Here is a 15,375-nt window from a genome sequence, read left to right on the forward strand (position 1 = left end):
ACCTCTACTTTTCCTGAGCTCCAAAAAAGCACTTCAAAGGAGAATAGTTGTGTATTAACTATAAGGGTTGAGAGGAAAGGTGAAAGAATAACACTGCCAGAGCTGTTAAATTATATAGAACCTAACAAGATGAATATAGTCAAAGCTACAGGACTCAAGTATTGACAATCAATGGAAACTCTGCTTTTAACTGAACAACAGAAACACAATCACAAACTGGGACAATAATGCTTCATCAAGAAGGAAATTAATCAAGTCAATTTTCCTTTGCTTTTCTACTTTTGTGCTTAACTCCGATAAATTTATTTTTGTTTGTTCACTGTTTCCTTGTTGTCCCAATTCATATTCCTACTATAATAAATTTTTTTCTACCTTGAATGCAATGCTAAAAGTCTTTTCAGCCAAAATGAAATGTAACTGTCTCAGCGATCAAGATAATCTAACTAACACAAAAATGTGTTCATGAAGAACAACTGAGACACAGTCAGTTAAAACAAAAGAAATGTACTACCACTACTCAGAAAACGTCATTGCAAAAAGCAACTGATAAGGAAAAATTGATGTCTTATTTATTGTGTGTATTTTGTCAACACTACAAGAATTGAAAAACTCTTTTTGGTGTGTAGCTCACCTTGTTCCTGGCAAGGGCATTAGCTCCTGCTTTAACAAGCAGCTTAGCTGATTGACTGAATCCATGCCAAGAAGCTTCATGAAGAGCTGTGTTTCCATCCTGGGGAGCAAAACAGAAAAACAGCCATTTTATAGAAATAATTAAGATTATTTATTTTACATGCATTGGGAATCACCACCAAAAAAATGCCACTTGTCAAACCTTGCTATAACGAAGGGAACATTCTAAACACTCTGCCTTGGAGATTGGGTGACTGAACCAGATTATTTCCTATTTTTATTATTATTTGTTCCCAAAAATATGAAATGACAGCTGCCAGTTCTTTGGTTGGCATGGGCCTTCATGCACATTGAGTTCTTCCCAAGAACCTAGGATGTCATAATGTATCAGCGTGGTATATGTGTGGATCCAAGTAGTGTGGCCTTTTGCAACTGACAGATGGAAATGTTGTCAATGCACAGATTTAATGCACCGATTTTCCAAGTGCTCGCCAAGATTTTTGGATATGGCACTCAGTATGCCAATAACCATGAGATCATTATGGCAGATTTATGCTATAATCTTTCAATTTCAATTTCCGGGTCTATTATTATTATTATTATTATTATTATTATTATTATTATTATTATTATTATTATTATTATTATTATTATTATTATTTCTACTGCTACTATTCTTCTCCTTTTAGTAGAAGCTCCTTGCTTCTTGATGTCTATGGAGATTCTCAGTCATCCAGGTCATGGTTGTCCCAAAGGTGCATTTTTCATTTTTCAAGAAGCAACTGGACTTTCTAGTTTTTCTTTGAAGACATTTCCCTTCTTATCCAAGAAGCTTCTTCAGCTCTGACTGGATGGTGGGGAATTGTTGCTTGCTTTTTAAAGAAAGCTATACAATTGGATAACCAAACTTGGCAATACGCTACTAACATTTGATGGCACAATCTTGGATGGAACACCAAAAGTCACAAAGAGAGGACCTTGGCTGAAATTGTTACCTTGTCTTGCCTGTCCAGGGCACACCCTTCATGGATAAGAGCCGAGATAACATCTGTGTTCCCTACAACAGTCGCCCGATGCAAAGCTGTTTGATCATTCTGCAAAAAGAAGCAGTGATGCTTCTATTTAGTGAAGCTATGTTACACACAGTGATGTAGACCTTTTCATGGGGAGAACATACAACATGACTGGGAAATACATTCAGCCCACAGATATATAGCAAAGATATACTCTAGCTTTAACAGTCACAGGCTTGATTCACACATTCTGCTAAGTCAAGGGTCTTCAAACTTGGCAAGTTTAAGACTTGTGGACTTCAACTCCCAGAATTCCTGAGCTAGCATCACTGGAGGAGGAATTTTGGGAGTTGAAGTCCACAAGTCTTAAAGCTGTCAAGTTTGAAAACCTCTGTGCTAAGTTATAATGTGATTTACTTGTTTTTGGTCACAGCAGATGGCAGCACATGATCAAATTTGGTTGATGGAAAGGCATTTAGGATGAACAACTTTCAGAAATTTACGGAGCAATACATGAGACTGGGAAGTTCTTTCTTTACAAAAAAAATTCTGAAATAAGACAACAACCTGAGAGCTACTTTGGTCTAGTGTTTAAGACACAAGGATAGAAACCAGGAGAGTTTAGTCCCATCTTAGGCATGAAAGTCAGCGGGTGAGTTGGGCCAGTCACACTCTCAGCCCAAGCATCTCATCACAGGTGGAGAAAATAGGAGCAAGGAGTATTAAATATGTTTACCACCTTGAGTTATTTATAAAAATGAAAAAAGGGAAGGGAAAAATTACTTCCATACCTTTTAAAAATAAAATACATGAACAGGTCAGTAAGATTGCCAGGAAAGGACCCAACTCATTTAGTTCGGTATAAAAACTGAAGTCAAAACATTATAGTTTATAAATAATGCAGCAGCCCCTCAACCTTTCCCACACAAGATGGTGGACACAGTGATAGCTCTTTATTAAGCTCCTGGTTTTCCATTCCTTTTAGTTCTTTTTTTTTTACTTTTAATCAAGTAATTTTTGTATTTTTCTTAGTTTTATTCAATTTCTCATCTTCCTTTTATTTTTATTTTTTTAGCAAGTAGAATTAATATTTAAATTATTTTTTTTTAAAAACCCAAATAATTAGAAATAAAATGTTCTAGTATCCTGGAGTATTAGAATGCTAATCAAGGGGACAAAATTATAAAGCAGGAACAAAAGAAGAACCTGAAAAAAAGATGAAAGGGAAGCACAAGCCAGACATTTAGATTCAGCAAAGACAAAATCCCAAACAATATGAGACTGAAATGGCCTCTGGGCAATCAAAGATAAAAAGACTTATTCCATCTTAAATACATTGTCTCCTCTCCTTCTTCCTCTCTTTTTTTAACTTTTAATTCTTATTCCCCATTAGACTGAATGACTGTCCTTCTGAAGTTGAAATTCTAATAGGAGGTTTTATTTATTTATCTATTTATCCAATTTTTAAGACCCATCTACTTCACAGATATCCGACAGAAGGGAGATTGCTCTTTATACTAAAAGTAATTTAAATGGAGACCTGGATTTTGTTGCTAAGAATTGCCCTTTAGCAGCACAAACAGCCATTGGCTACATGTAATCAGCCAGTAAACATATGAAATCAGCCAGTGAAAGTATGAAAAAAAAAGATGAAGTAAAGACTTTAATGTAAAACTATATTTCCAAACCAGCTATGAAACTAACTTGCAGCTCGTAAGTTTCAAAATTTACCTCTAACCCAGGGGTATCAAACTCAAGGTGCTTAAATCTGCCTCATGGGGCCGCCTTGGAAACAGCAAAGGACTGGCCCGCAGTGTGCGGCCCTCCTGAGCACTGTTTTCACTGGCAGAGCGTGCATGGACCATCACAGGTGCCCCCGACATGAGTGACATTGAGCTGGCCATGCCCACCCTCCCTCTCGAGGTCAAATACAACCCTGATGTGGTCCTCAATGAAATGGAGTTTGACATCCCTGCTCTAACCCATGGACTACAGAGATTTCTTTCCAGTTAAAGAAGCCAATGAGAGAAAACTAATTTTGCAGAGACACGGGATCTTGCTTCAAGCTGCTGAAACTCCTTTGAAGGAGAGCAGGTGGCACAACAGACAGGCAATATTACTTCTTTGTTGTAAAGTGTGCTCTAATGCGCTTAAGAGAAATCTTTTGCCTTCCCGGCAGACACGGATCTACAAGGATAATGCTACCTTTTAGGCAGTTTATTTTCTGCTTTTCAGACTTAAGAACTTTTTAAGCAGTTTTCATATTCTGCCAATACTTTCTTTATAACAGCTGTCTCCAGCCCTTGCTAAATACTGGGAGGAGAGCCAAAGAGGGAGGATGGCACAAGACTACAGAGCTCCTAATCACAACCATCCACTATGTGTAAAACAGAGGACTCCTTTAACATCAAGTCAGAACAGGACAAACCCAAGGAAAGAAATACCCTGGATTTAATTAAAGGAAAGATGCAAGCTTCAAGTGACTTTTTTGGAAATGAGAAAGTCCTAGCGCAGCTATTTGCCATTGTCTCCCCAGAGGAAACACAACTGATCTTAAGCAACCGTCAAATAGTTACATTTATGGTGCAGTAAGCCATGGTCTCAGCTGGGTCTCCTAACAGCTTACTTCCTTCTAGTTGCTCCTCTGTTGAAATGCTGCTAAGACTACCCTCTGAGAATACAAAATCCTCAATAAATAAAAAAAGTGTTTCAGTCCAAAACGAAACTATACAAAAGAAAAAAATAAACACCCAGCGGTCAATGTAGCACAATCTTCATACAACCATTTGAGAATAAGTCTGTAGTTGATGATCTACATGAGTTAATTGTGAGAGGGATCTTGGAGTCCTAGTGGACAACCATTGAAATATGAGCTGGCAGTGTGCTGCAGCTGCCAAAAAATCCGACACAGTTCTAGGCTGCATAAACAGAGGGATAGAATCAAGACAACGTGAAGTGTTAATACCACTTTACAATGCCTTGGTAAGGCCGCACTTGGAATACTGCATTCAGTTTTGGTCCCCACAGTGTAAAAAAAAAATGTTGAAACTCTAGAAAGAGTGCAAAGAAGAGCAGCAAAGATGATTAGGGGACTGGAAGCTAAAACGTATGAAGAATGGTTGCAGGAACTGAGTATGTCTAGTCTAGTGAAAAGAAGGACTGGAGGAGACATGATAGCAATGTTCCAATATCTCAGGGGCTGCCACAAAGAAGAGGTAGTCGAGCTATTCTCCAAAGCACCTGAGGGCAGGACAAGAAGCAATGGGTGGAAACTAATCGAGGAGAGGAGCAACTTAGAACTAAGGAGAAATTTCCTGACAGTTAGAACAATTAATCAGTGGAACAACTTGCCTCCAGTAATTGTAAGAGCTTCAACATTGGAAGTTTTTAAAGAAGATATTAGACAACTATTTGTCTGAAATGGTATAGGGTTTCCTGCCTAAGCAGGGGGTTGGACTAGAAGACTTCCAAGGTCCCTTCCAACTCTGTTATTCTATGCTGCTGCAAGCACTATCTATTTTTATCTGATCTATTACAACTGGGCCCTGAGAATCAGTTTGAACAATCTATCGAAATGTTTCTATCAGCTGTCCAGCATGGATCCTAACTCTGGGACGACTCCCCAAGAGTCTATACCTTGCCATTCATCACTGAAAAACAAATCTATCTACAAGAGTTCTGAATTGGAATGGTTTTCTACTATTGTCTTCAATCATATCTTATTTTGCCCTGAGTTTTCAGCAGTAGGTACTGGGCCCACAGATACAGAGCTTTGAGTACCAGATTCGACTCACTTCTGTGATAAAGAACAATCACAATTAAGAGAGAAAAGCTGAATTTTACAATAACTGTGCGTATATGGGAATTACTGACAATATTACTCCAGCCTCAGAAACAAACAGTCCATCTTCATCTTCTATGCAACCATCCCAGTCAGAGACTGTTTCAGAGAGACCTATACAAATTGTAATTTGAAGTGTAGCCAGTTGGAAAGAATCTGTTGGTTTTGTAATTCCTATCTAGTTTTAAGTTCACCATTCTTATTTAGAAAGACTTTATAAAGTACTTTTTTTTTTCAAATGAACAAGATTTGGATGTATCAATGCTTCCATTGTAGAAAGCCAGATTGGTATTTTCCTATAGTTTTATGATTTGATTTTTTCCCATACTAAGAGTAAAGGATTCCTCATGTCTTTGAAAATATCCATATACAGTACTTCTTCCATACCATAAAAAAGCATTCCATCCTAATTGAAGAGCGTGTCCCTCCAGTAATAATAATCTTCTATGCCTCAAATGTATCCATTATTTTACTCATGTAAGTACAGATGCCTGATAGTATAGCTCCCAATCTGGTAGTCCAAAACCCCCGTTGCCTTTAGACTCCTCTAACATTTTCAATTTTATTCTTGCTTTTTTCCCTTGCCAGATATACTTCAAAATTGTTTTATTTAATTCTTCAAAATACTTTTTCTCTAGTTTTATCAGTATTGTTTGAAATAAGAAAAGTAGCTTCAGTAATATATTCATTTTTATGGTAGCTATTTTTCCTATCATTGATAGTTGTAAATTCTTCCATTTCTCCCAATCCAACTTAATTTGTTGCATTAATTTTGCGTAGTTATCTTTAATTGTTGCACATCTCGCTGTTAAGTGGATACCTAAATGTTTCATTTTCTTTGCTTTCTGAAGGTTTATTTTCTCTGTCAGTTCCTTTCTCTGTTTATCTGTAAGGTGTTTTTTTTTTACCATTATTTTAGTTTTTTCTTTATTTTCAATAAGTGCAGGGCTATTTGTATCTCACTTCTGTGGTCCTGTGATCTGGCGACTTTGGCAACTGACTCATACAATCGATTGGTTGCAGTGCCCTGTGATATAATCTGATCACCATTTGTGACCTTCTTTGCTGGCTTCCCCAGAAAGTCAATGGGGAAACTGGTAGGGAAGAGATCAGAAGTAGTAGTGAAACTCATCGGTTCCCACTAATATATATGGGGGTAAAATTACATATATATTCTTGTATGATTTTGACATAAACACCCTTAAAGAAACCATATTCAATTTTTATTTTTTAAAAACATGACAGATAAACTAAGAGAAGTTCAATTATTTTTTATTACTGGGCCTTGCATAGCCTCTTGCTATCAAACAGCTTAGACTGATTATTAATTCATAACAGAAGCCGACTTGCTTACCCACCCAATAGATTTTTGTTGTAACAGTAACTTTAATCAGATCAGTGCGTGAACAAAAACCAGTGTAATGCTAACATTAAAGAAAGACAATGTCTGCTCTGAAAAAAATTCCCTCCAATTAAAAAGGATCTCAAGTCACACAGCAGGAAATTGCTTTTAATAAGCGATACTGATAATTTCTGCCCACATCAAAGCAGAAAAGCCTACAAAATAGTTAGTCAAGCTAGCTTTCTGTGGCTGATGCTTTCACACATGGGAGATGAGCTGGTGACTGCAATACAAAATGTATAGGACAGAAGAGCTCAAAGAGTTGGATATAAAGAAGTATAATACAATTTTTAAATGATTATGGAAAAATAGAGTAATACAAGTGGTTCTTGCTTAATGACCACTTGTTCAGGGACCATTCAAAATGACAATGGTGATGAGCGAGAGGTATTTATGACTGGTACTTATGTTGGTCACAGCACCTGTGGTCACGTGATCACTATTTGTGACTTTTCTTGCCCACTTCCTACAGGTCCCGTCACTTGGGAAGCTGGCAGGTCACAAATGGTGACCTCGTGACATTGCACTTAGTGAGGAGTGTAGGATTCGCTTTTGGGTCAAAAGAGGACTCTTTGGCAATTCAGAATCAACCAAGTCCCATCAGGTACAATAGCAATTGGAAGCAATATTCTTCAATCATTCCAGATACTGATCCTGAGATCATATTCATCGAAGGAGGCAGGGAGAAGGAGGCAGGAGCAATGAAATTTGTATTTTTATGACTCCATCTTATGTACATGATTATGTATATTTGTGTGCTACATTGTAATATAAAAATGGAACAATGGAGTTTACTTTGGTTAAGTCCTCATTTGGGCTTAATCATGCTTAGAAATAGCGTCTGAGATAACAGTCCTTAAAACCACTACAAGTTGATTTATTAAAGCAAGAATTAAAAATGCTCCAAGAACCCACAGGAAGGTGCCTGTGAATGACTCATGTACACAACCTTCAGATTCCTTGTTTAGGCATGAGTCCATATAAATCAGTGGTGTCAAACTTGATTTCATTGAGGGCCACAGCAGGATTGTGTTTGGCCTCGGGGGGAGGGTGGATGCGGCCCTCCCAAGCTCTGTTTTCAGCTCCCACTGCCTCCTCCAACACACTACCAGTGAAAATGAAGCTCACAAGGGCCGTACGTGTCCCCACTAGCTCCGTTTTCTGCTGCCATAGCCTCCTCCAGCATGCTGCCAGCCACCACCAGGTTGTAGATCAGTGCCTAGTCGGCCTGGGGCGGGCCAAGACACTGTGGGCCAGTCCTTAAATGTTTCCAGGCTGGACCCGTGGGCTAGATCCAAGCACCCCGCAGGCCTTGAGTTTGACACCCCTGGTATAAATGGAAACAATATCCTTTGCTATTTGGGATATTGTACATTCCCCTAGGTAGGGAAATCCTAGAATAGACAGTGGGACTCTACACAAAAGGGTAAATTACTTTGTGGAGAAGCATCTAAATAAGTGAGACATGCAACCATGCATTTTGGAAGTAGATCTGACATGCCAGATGGCCAGTCCGAATGCTACATGCAAACTGAAAAGAGTTCTAACCTCTTTCTCTCTTTGCAATCTTCTAGGATCTTTTCTAGCCTTTTTCCTGTGTTTTTTCTTATCTTTTTCTTCCTCGACTTCTTTGACCAGGACCACTGCTCCCTTGACTATTTCTGGGGCGTGTGCTGTGTGAACACTCATTGACCAATCAGAGATGGCATCTGGATTCCAATAGGGGCTTGCGGGATTAGCAGGGAGAAGGAAAGAATTACTTCTTGGGGTTTCATAGTCTAGAGAACTGGTTTCCACAGGCTGAAATTCATAATAATCCCATTCAAGGTCACTGGAGGTCATTCTTCAATTAATGATTAGGTCTTTAACAATATGTTAACGATCAATATCTGTAGAACATGAAGTCAGCATTTAAAATATTCCACCATATTTAACAACTTTCTTTATATCATTTGGCAGAGGACACTGTAATTATGAGGATACTGGTCATGATGATTTGTTACTTGTTGAGATCGGTAGCTTGAGATAATATACTGTATATACTGGATAATAAATAAATGCTTTATAGTTCGAAATTTACAAGTAAAATAATTACTTCCATGGCTCAGTGGGGGAGGAGGGGAATTAAAATAAAAGACAGCCTCTTCAAAGTTTGAAGTGTTAGGTATCTTGGTTGCTGCAAGGCTGCATTATTAATCATACTTATGGACAAATGTGGGACTAGCATTGCAGAGCCATGACAGTCCTCACTCAATTTGTATGTCTTCGGCATGTTAAGTCCCACTCGGTTTTACTATCCCATAGGATTGCTATAAGGATAAATTTGAGGGAGGAAAAACATGTTCATCAGCATAAGCTCTTTAAAGAAACTGTAAGGTAGAAAATACAATTAATGAAAGAAAATCCAAATATCTTTCACAAGGTTTCGATAGATAGATAGATAGATAGATAGATAGATAGATAGATAGATAGAGATAGAGATAGAGTTAGAGATAGAGATAGAGATAGAGATAGAGATAGAGATAGAGATAGGTAGGTATAGGTATAGGTATAGGTACATATACACTGCCTCAAAAAAATACAGGGAACACTTAAACAACACAATGTAACTCCAAGTCAATCACACTTCTGTGAAATCAAACTGTCCACTTAGGTAGCAACACTGATTGACAATCAATTTCACATGCTCTTGTGCAAATGGAATAGACAACAGGTGGAAAGCATAGGCAGTCAGCAAGACATCACCAATAAAGGAGTGGTTCTGCAGGTGGTGACCACAGACCACTTCTCAGTTCCTATGCTTTCTGGCTGACGGTTTGGTCACTTTTGAATGCTGGCGGTGCTGTCACTCTAGTGGTGGCATGAGACCGAGTCTACAACCCACACAAGTGGCTCAGGTAGTGCAGCTCATCCAGGATGGCACATCAATGTGAGTTGTGGCAAGAAGGTTTGCTGTGCCTGTCAGCGTAGTGTCCAGAGCATGGAGGCACTACCAGGAGACAGGCCAGTACATCAGGAGACATGGAGGAGGCCATAGGAGGGCAACAACCCAGCATCAGGACCGCTACCTTCCCCTTTGTGCAAGGAGGGACAGGAGGAGCACTGCCAGAGCCCTGCAAAATGACCTCCAGCAGGCCACAAATATGCATGTGGCTGCTCAAACAGTCAGAAACAGACTCCATGAGGGTGATATGAGGGCCCGACGTCCATAGGTGGGGGTTGTGCTTAGAGCCCAACACCGTGCAGGACATTTGGCATTTGTCAGAGAACACCAAGATTGGCAAATTCACCACTGGCGCCCTGTGCTCTTCACAGATGAAAGCAGGTTCACACTGAGCACATGTGACAGACGTGACAAGATTTGGAGACGCCGTGGAGAACGTTCTGCTGCCTGCAACATCCTCTAGCATGACCGGTTTGGCAGTGGGTCAGTAATGATGTGGGGTGACATTTCTTTAGGGGGCTGCACAGCCCTCCATGTGCTCACCAGAGGTAGCCTGACTGCCATTAGGTACCGAGATGAGATCCTCAGGCCCCTTGTGAGACCATATGCTGGTGCGGTTCGCCCTGAGTTCCTCCTAATGCAAGACAATGCTAGACCTCATGCGGCTGGAGTGTGTCAGCAGTTCCTGCAAGATGAAGGCATTGATGTTATGGACTGGCCCGCCTGTTCCCCAGACCTGAATCCAATTGAACACATCTGGGACATCATGTCTCCGTCCATCCACCAATGCCACGTTGCACCACAGACTGTCGAGGAGTTGGAGGATGCTTTAGTCCAGGTGTGGGAGGAGCTCCCTCAGGAGACCATCTGCCACCTCATCAGGAGCATGCCCAGGTGTTGTAGGGAGGTAATACAGGCACATGGAGGCCACACACACTACTGAGCCTCATTTTGATTTGTTTTAAGGACATTACATCAAAGTTGGATCAGCCTGTAGTGTTTCTTCCCACTTTAATTTTGAGTGTAACTCCAAATCCAGACCTCCATGGGTTGCTAAATTTGATTTCTTTTTCTTTTTTTAATAAAGTTTATTTGGGTTTTCACACACAAAATACAAGTAAAACATCTTTTTTTAAAATACCATGGTCCCAGGTTGAACTTCTTTATACAGACACAAAACTCAATTTCATGCTCCTTTTTGTATTCTATTCCATATCTTATACTATTTTACATTTTCTATATAGTTTTCCCCCCTCTTTTAATTGTCTCAATTTTAATTTGATTATCTCATCTCAATTCAAATCATTATACTTTTGTCTGTTCTGTTTCAATTTCATATTATCTTTTCTCATTAAACAAGTTTTCTCCTGTAGTTACTAATTGGAGTATGACACCTTTATATCTTTTAATTACATCCATTCAACTCTTATTTAAACTTCAATATATACCTTAAATTTATGACCTTCAATATAATACATAATACATAACTTCCAATCGAATTCTGCTTGGCATTCTTATAATACACACTATATTCTTTTTTTTAAAAAAAAGAAAGATTATAAATATATGTAATTATAAACCCTCATTCCATTCCAGTTCAGTTCTATCATTAATAATCATTAAAACCATAACATCTTTAACACTTCTTTTCAATTAAATATCATACTTCCTTAAAAACACATATAATCTCCATAATTAATTATTTCTCTTCACATATGTTTTATAAATCATTAAATATACCTTTTGTTACATTTATTTATTGACAAGCATTCCACTGAATTATGATAGCTATTTTATCAGACATTTTAATCATAGATTGTTTCATATTTTCTAAAATTATTTCTGTTTCTAATATAACCATACTATCTTATGTACCTTTGCAGAATTCCTTTTTCCATTAAGTTTTCACCCATTATCTCTAAATAGGCTCGGTTTCTCTATATTTTGCTTCTGTCCTTTTTATAACTTCTTTTCCTTTCTTTCTGCCCTCTCATCTTCTCCCTCCCCTTTTTACCCCCTTGTCTCTCTATTTCTAATTCTCTCTTCTGCATTTCCCTCTTCTGTTGCTTTCTCATTTTATACTTATTTTTCACTCTATTTTGTGGGGGGGAGTTGTTTTTCCCAATCTTAAGCTTTCCATTCTCTTTCCCCCCTTTCCTTTTTTCCCCCATCTAAGATTACTTGTTCATTAAAGATGGCTTCTTCTTTGGCGCAATCTTCTTGTTCTGCAGACATTTCTTGTTGTTTCTCATAATTCCAAATCTCCATTTCTAAAAACTGAAATACGAAGCCAAAAGAACCTCTCCCTTCTTGTGCATCTTCTTTGTACTTTTAAAGTTCCATTTTCAGTTCTTCTAAAAGTGGAGCCATTTTAAAAAGTTTTAAACAACCATCCGATTGATTTTAGTCATTCAAAACAATAACCAAGAATCCAGAAATCATCAAGTAATCCAGATAGTCCCAAGTTATATCTTCTTATTTCTTTTTCGACTTTCTCTTCCTGGGGTTTTTGTTGTGATATTTCAGTTAGAATTTATCTTTTGGAAGTCTTCTTAAGATTTTGCTGTAAGTTCTTTTTTAATTCCAGGCAGTCTGCTCCCTTCCAGATCCTACCCTTTTATTCTTTTTCTCTCCTTTCCTGTTTTCAAAAGCTTTTAATTATCCAGAAATCTTTATTATCCCTTTAACTTTTTATTTTCAGCATTAAATGCTTATTGATGTCAAAGTGGATTTTTTTCCAATTTCTTGCTTAAGTCTCTTAGCTGTCAGTATAGGAAAAGGAGAAAACCAAATCTTTTCCCTTTTCCCTCTCCTTCGCAGCTTAAAAATCTTCTTAAGGAACAATGTTATTGTTTTTTAACAGTTTCAATTCCAGGGTACCTTATTTGTTGCTTTTGCTGTTTGACCCGGTCAACCAAAACTTTCTCTTCTTATCTTCCTCCTGCACATTCTTTTCTGGTCGAGTTCTTCTTTGTGGTGGCCATTTCTGACCCCCGCTGCAACTGCCTTTGGGAAAGGGAGTAATGGCCAGCTGGGGAGGAGAGATGCAGCTCTCCTCAACCCTGCTGGCAGTCTCCCCCTCTTCACCACCTCTATAAGGTAGCTTAGCCCTGAAACCAGCCGGCTCAGGGCGCTCCAGCGGCGAGCATGGATCGAAGCCTCCCAGAGACGAGGTTTGGGTCTGTCACTGAAGAAGTTCAAACCAGAAGTCTGCTAAATTTGATTTCTATTGATAATTTTTGTGTGAGTTTGTTGTCAGCACATTCAACTATGTAATGAACAAAGTATTTAATAAGAATATTTCATTCATTCAGATCGAGGATGTCTTATTTTTGTGTTCCCTTTATTTTTTTGAGCAGTGTATATATCTTGGTCTACAAGGTCTTGATCTAAAAGAACATGGGCATTTGTGCAAAACTATACTTTATCAAAAGAAGTAGACAAAGAATTGGGGTGTTACAGAAAACGAGAATGTCATTATTTAATAATAGTCATTTTCAACTTAAGATTACTTGAGCATCTTCAATTATTAACTTTTGATCAAAGCTCAACAACATTGCTGGGAGAAATGCTGCCCAGATTTAATAATAATAATCAAGATTCTGTAAATACCATGGGCAGTAACAAAACTGCCATTTTTGTATATATGCCCTCATTGTTTTTGTAAAGGTTGAAAATGGCCAAGTTTAATTGACAAGGACTGCAACCGATCAATCATAAACCCTCTTGCCCAAATTTTCTTAGTTTTATGCACTAATGATATGCACTAATGCATTTCTATAAATTCAAACCTTCTTGGACTATGTTTCACCCTTTTAATGCAACTGCCAGAGGTGTAGACATTGACCGCTCTAAGCCAGCCAAACAGAACTGCAGTGAAAACATTAATTGGCATTTTGGCCTCTTCAAAATATTTCTCAGGGAAAAATAAATCAGCCCTTTCCAATGTCCTTGATAAAAGGGCAAATGTATTTTTTAATGTCTAACATGCTTCCAACAGATTATAACTAGTCCTTAATTTACCTATATTCATTTCTTCCTGCAATCACCTTTTAAAAGTATCTGGGAAACATTCATTTAGACTTTTGAAAATAATGCCTAATTCATCTGTCATCAGACTTGCTAATGCCTCTTGCAGGTTGACCCAGACAGGATTGGAATCAATTTTTTAAAAATGTATTTTTTTAAAGCAACTATAGTTTCCACAGTGGGCCACATGTAGCTGATTCTTAAGATTACAAACGTGAAAAGCTCCCTGCCAGAATGGTCGTGAGTACTCACATCATCCTGAAGATCCACGTCACAGCTTGCTTTGAGCAGAATCTGGACCACATGGAGATGACCTTTGTAAGCTGCAAGATGGAGGGGTGTCCGCCCATGCTGGAAAGCAGAAGATACCAACTGCTGAAGTTTTAGGACCAAAGGTTGGTACACATCACTGTAACAGCTGTAGTGTACAATGTAATTAATTGAAAGGAAATAAAGGAAATGGACTTACATTTCCAAGCCCACTGAAAAAGCTTGAATCTGTTTCAGTATTTTAAATTATGTCTTTAAGTCATTTTACACTTGGCACTTTAGGAGTCTACTTTAGGAGTCTCTCAGAATAAAGCTATACATCTCATTTGAGAATAAGCATTGCTTTAGTGCAGTTTTTGAAAAGATAAATTTAATGCAATGTGCAAATATCCATATACGCACAATGTGGTTGGATCACACTATAATCTTTTAAAAACAGAACAAGAAAAGAAAGATTTTGTGTAAAACAGTATTTAGACCCCAACCAAGATATGGTGGGAGCATGAAAATCCACATTACCCCAATCTCCAAAGGTAACTCAAATTTAGAAACTCATTTTTATTTTAAAATATTCAAAATAGTTCTCATTCTTTTTTGGGTGCCTTATTTACTTTTGTGTATCTTTGGTGCATGGGTATGGATGTGTGTATGTGTGCTTGTGCATGCATGTGTCACCATCAAGTCAGTTTTAACCATATGAACAACTCCATGCTGTTTACTTGATGACATTTTAGAAGTAGTTTGACATTACTTTCCTCCTAGAGGTGAAACGGGTTGATTGGTCCAAAGTCACTAGCTGGCTTCAAACCTAGGACAGAACTAGAACTAGGTGGTCCATTGAGATGATCCACCTTCATACCCACCTTCTCATTTCTCAACAATCAGCTGACCAAAGCCTGGTTCATTAAAATAGACCATTTAACTGAAGCATGTCAGTATTAATATAAATAGTAAAGTTAATACTCAACATGAGAAAACTGACAATTTTGAGTGCAGTTATCAACTGTGAGTCAGCCACTCACACACACCAACCCAGGCAACCTGAAGTAGTGCTTGAGAGAAATCTTGACCAGTTCTAACTCTTCAACAAATGCCTGACATAATTGCAAGTCAAAATGCTAGGAAAATTCCCAAGAATTTGCTAGAATCCATGTGGATTCATAAGCACCCAACTGGATCATCCTGATTAATCCTCCCACTCTGAGGAGGACCAGGGTGACAACACATTTCATCTGGACCAGGAAGT

The 15,375-nt window shown here is 38.2% G+C and overlaps 1 protein-coding gene across 6 annotated transcripts in view; it reads right to left on the bottom strand.

The window, feature by feature from the left end:
* The window catches only part of ANKRD6 (ankyrin repeat domain 6), a 101,927-nt gene that overhangs the window by 17,188 nt on the left and 69,364 nt on the right, over positions 1-15,375 (bottom strand). For 2 of the 6 annotated variants that reach the window (XM_087914268.1, XM_087914273.1), the window contains exons 3-6: positions 14,112-14,210; positions 8,435-8,612; positions 1,626-1,724; positions 632-730 (exon numbers count right to left, since the gene is read on the bottom strand). In XM_087914268.1, coding sequence (XP_087770394.1) covers positions 632-730; positions 1,626-1,724; positions 8,435-8,612; positions 14,112-14,209 — 474 coding nt within the window. In that variant the 5' untranslated portion in view covers position 14,210. Of the gene's footprint in view, positions 1-631; positions 731-1,625; positions 1,725-8,434; positions 8,687-14,111; positions 14,211-15,375 lie in introns of all 6 variants that reach the window. The other 4 variants (XM_026726732.2, XM_026726734.2, XM_087914287.1 and 1 more) reach the window with 3 other exon arrangements.

Source organism: Pseudonaja textilis, chromosome 1 (assembly GCF_049901715.1).
Source record: "Pseudonaja textilis isolate UNSWEBS1 chromosome 1, rPseTex1.2, whole genome shotgun sequence".
Classification (NCBI taxonomy): Eukaryota; Metazoa; Chordata; class Lepidosauria; order Squamata; family Elapidae; genus Pseudonaja; species Pseudonaja textilis.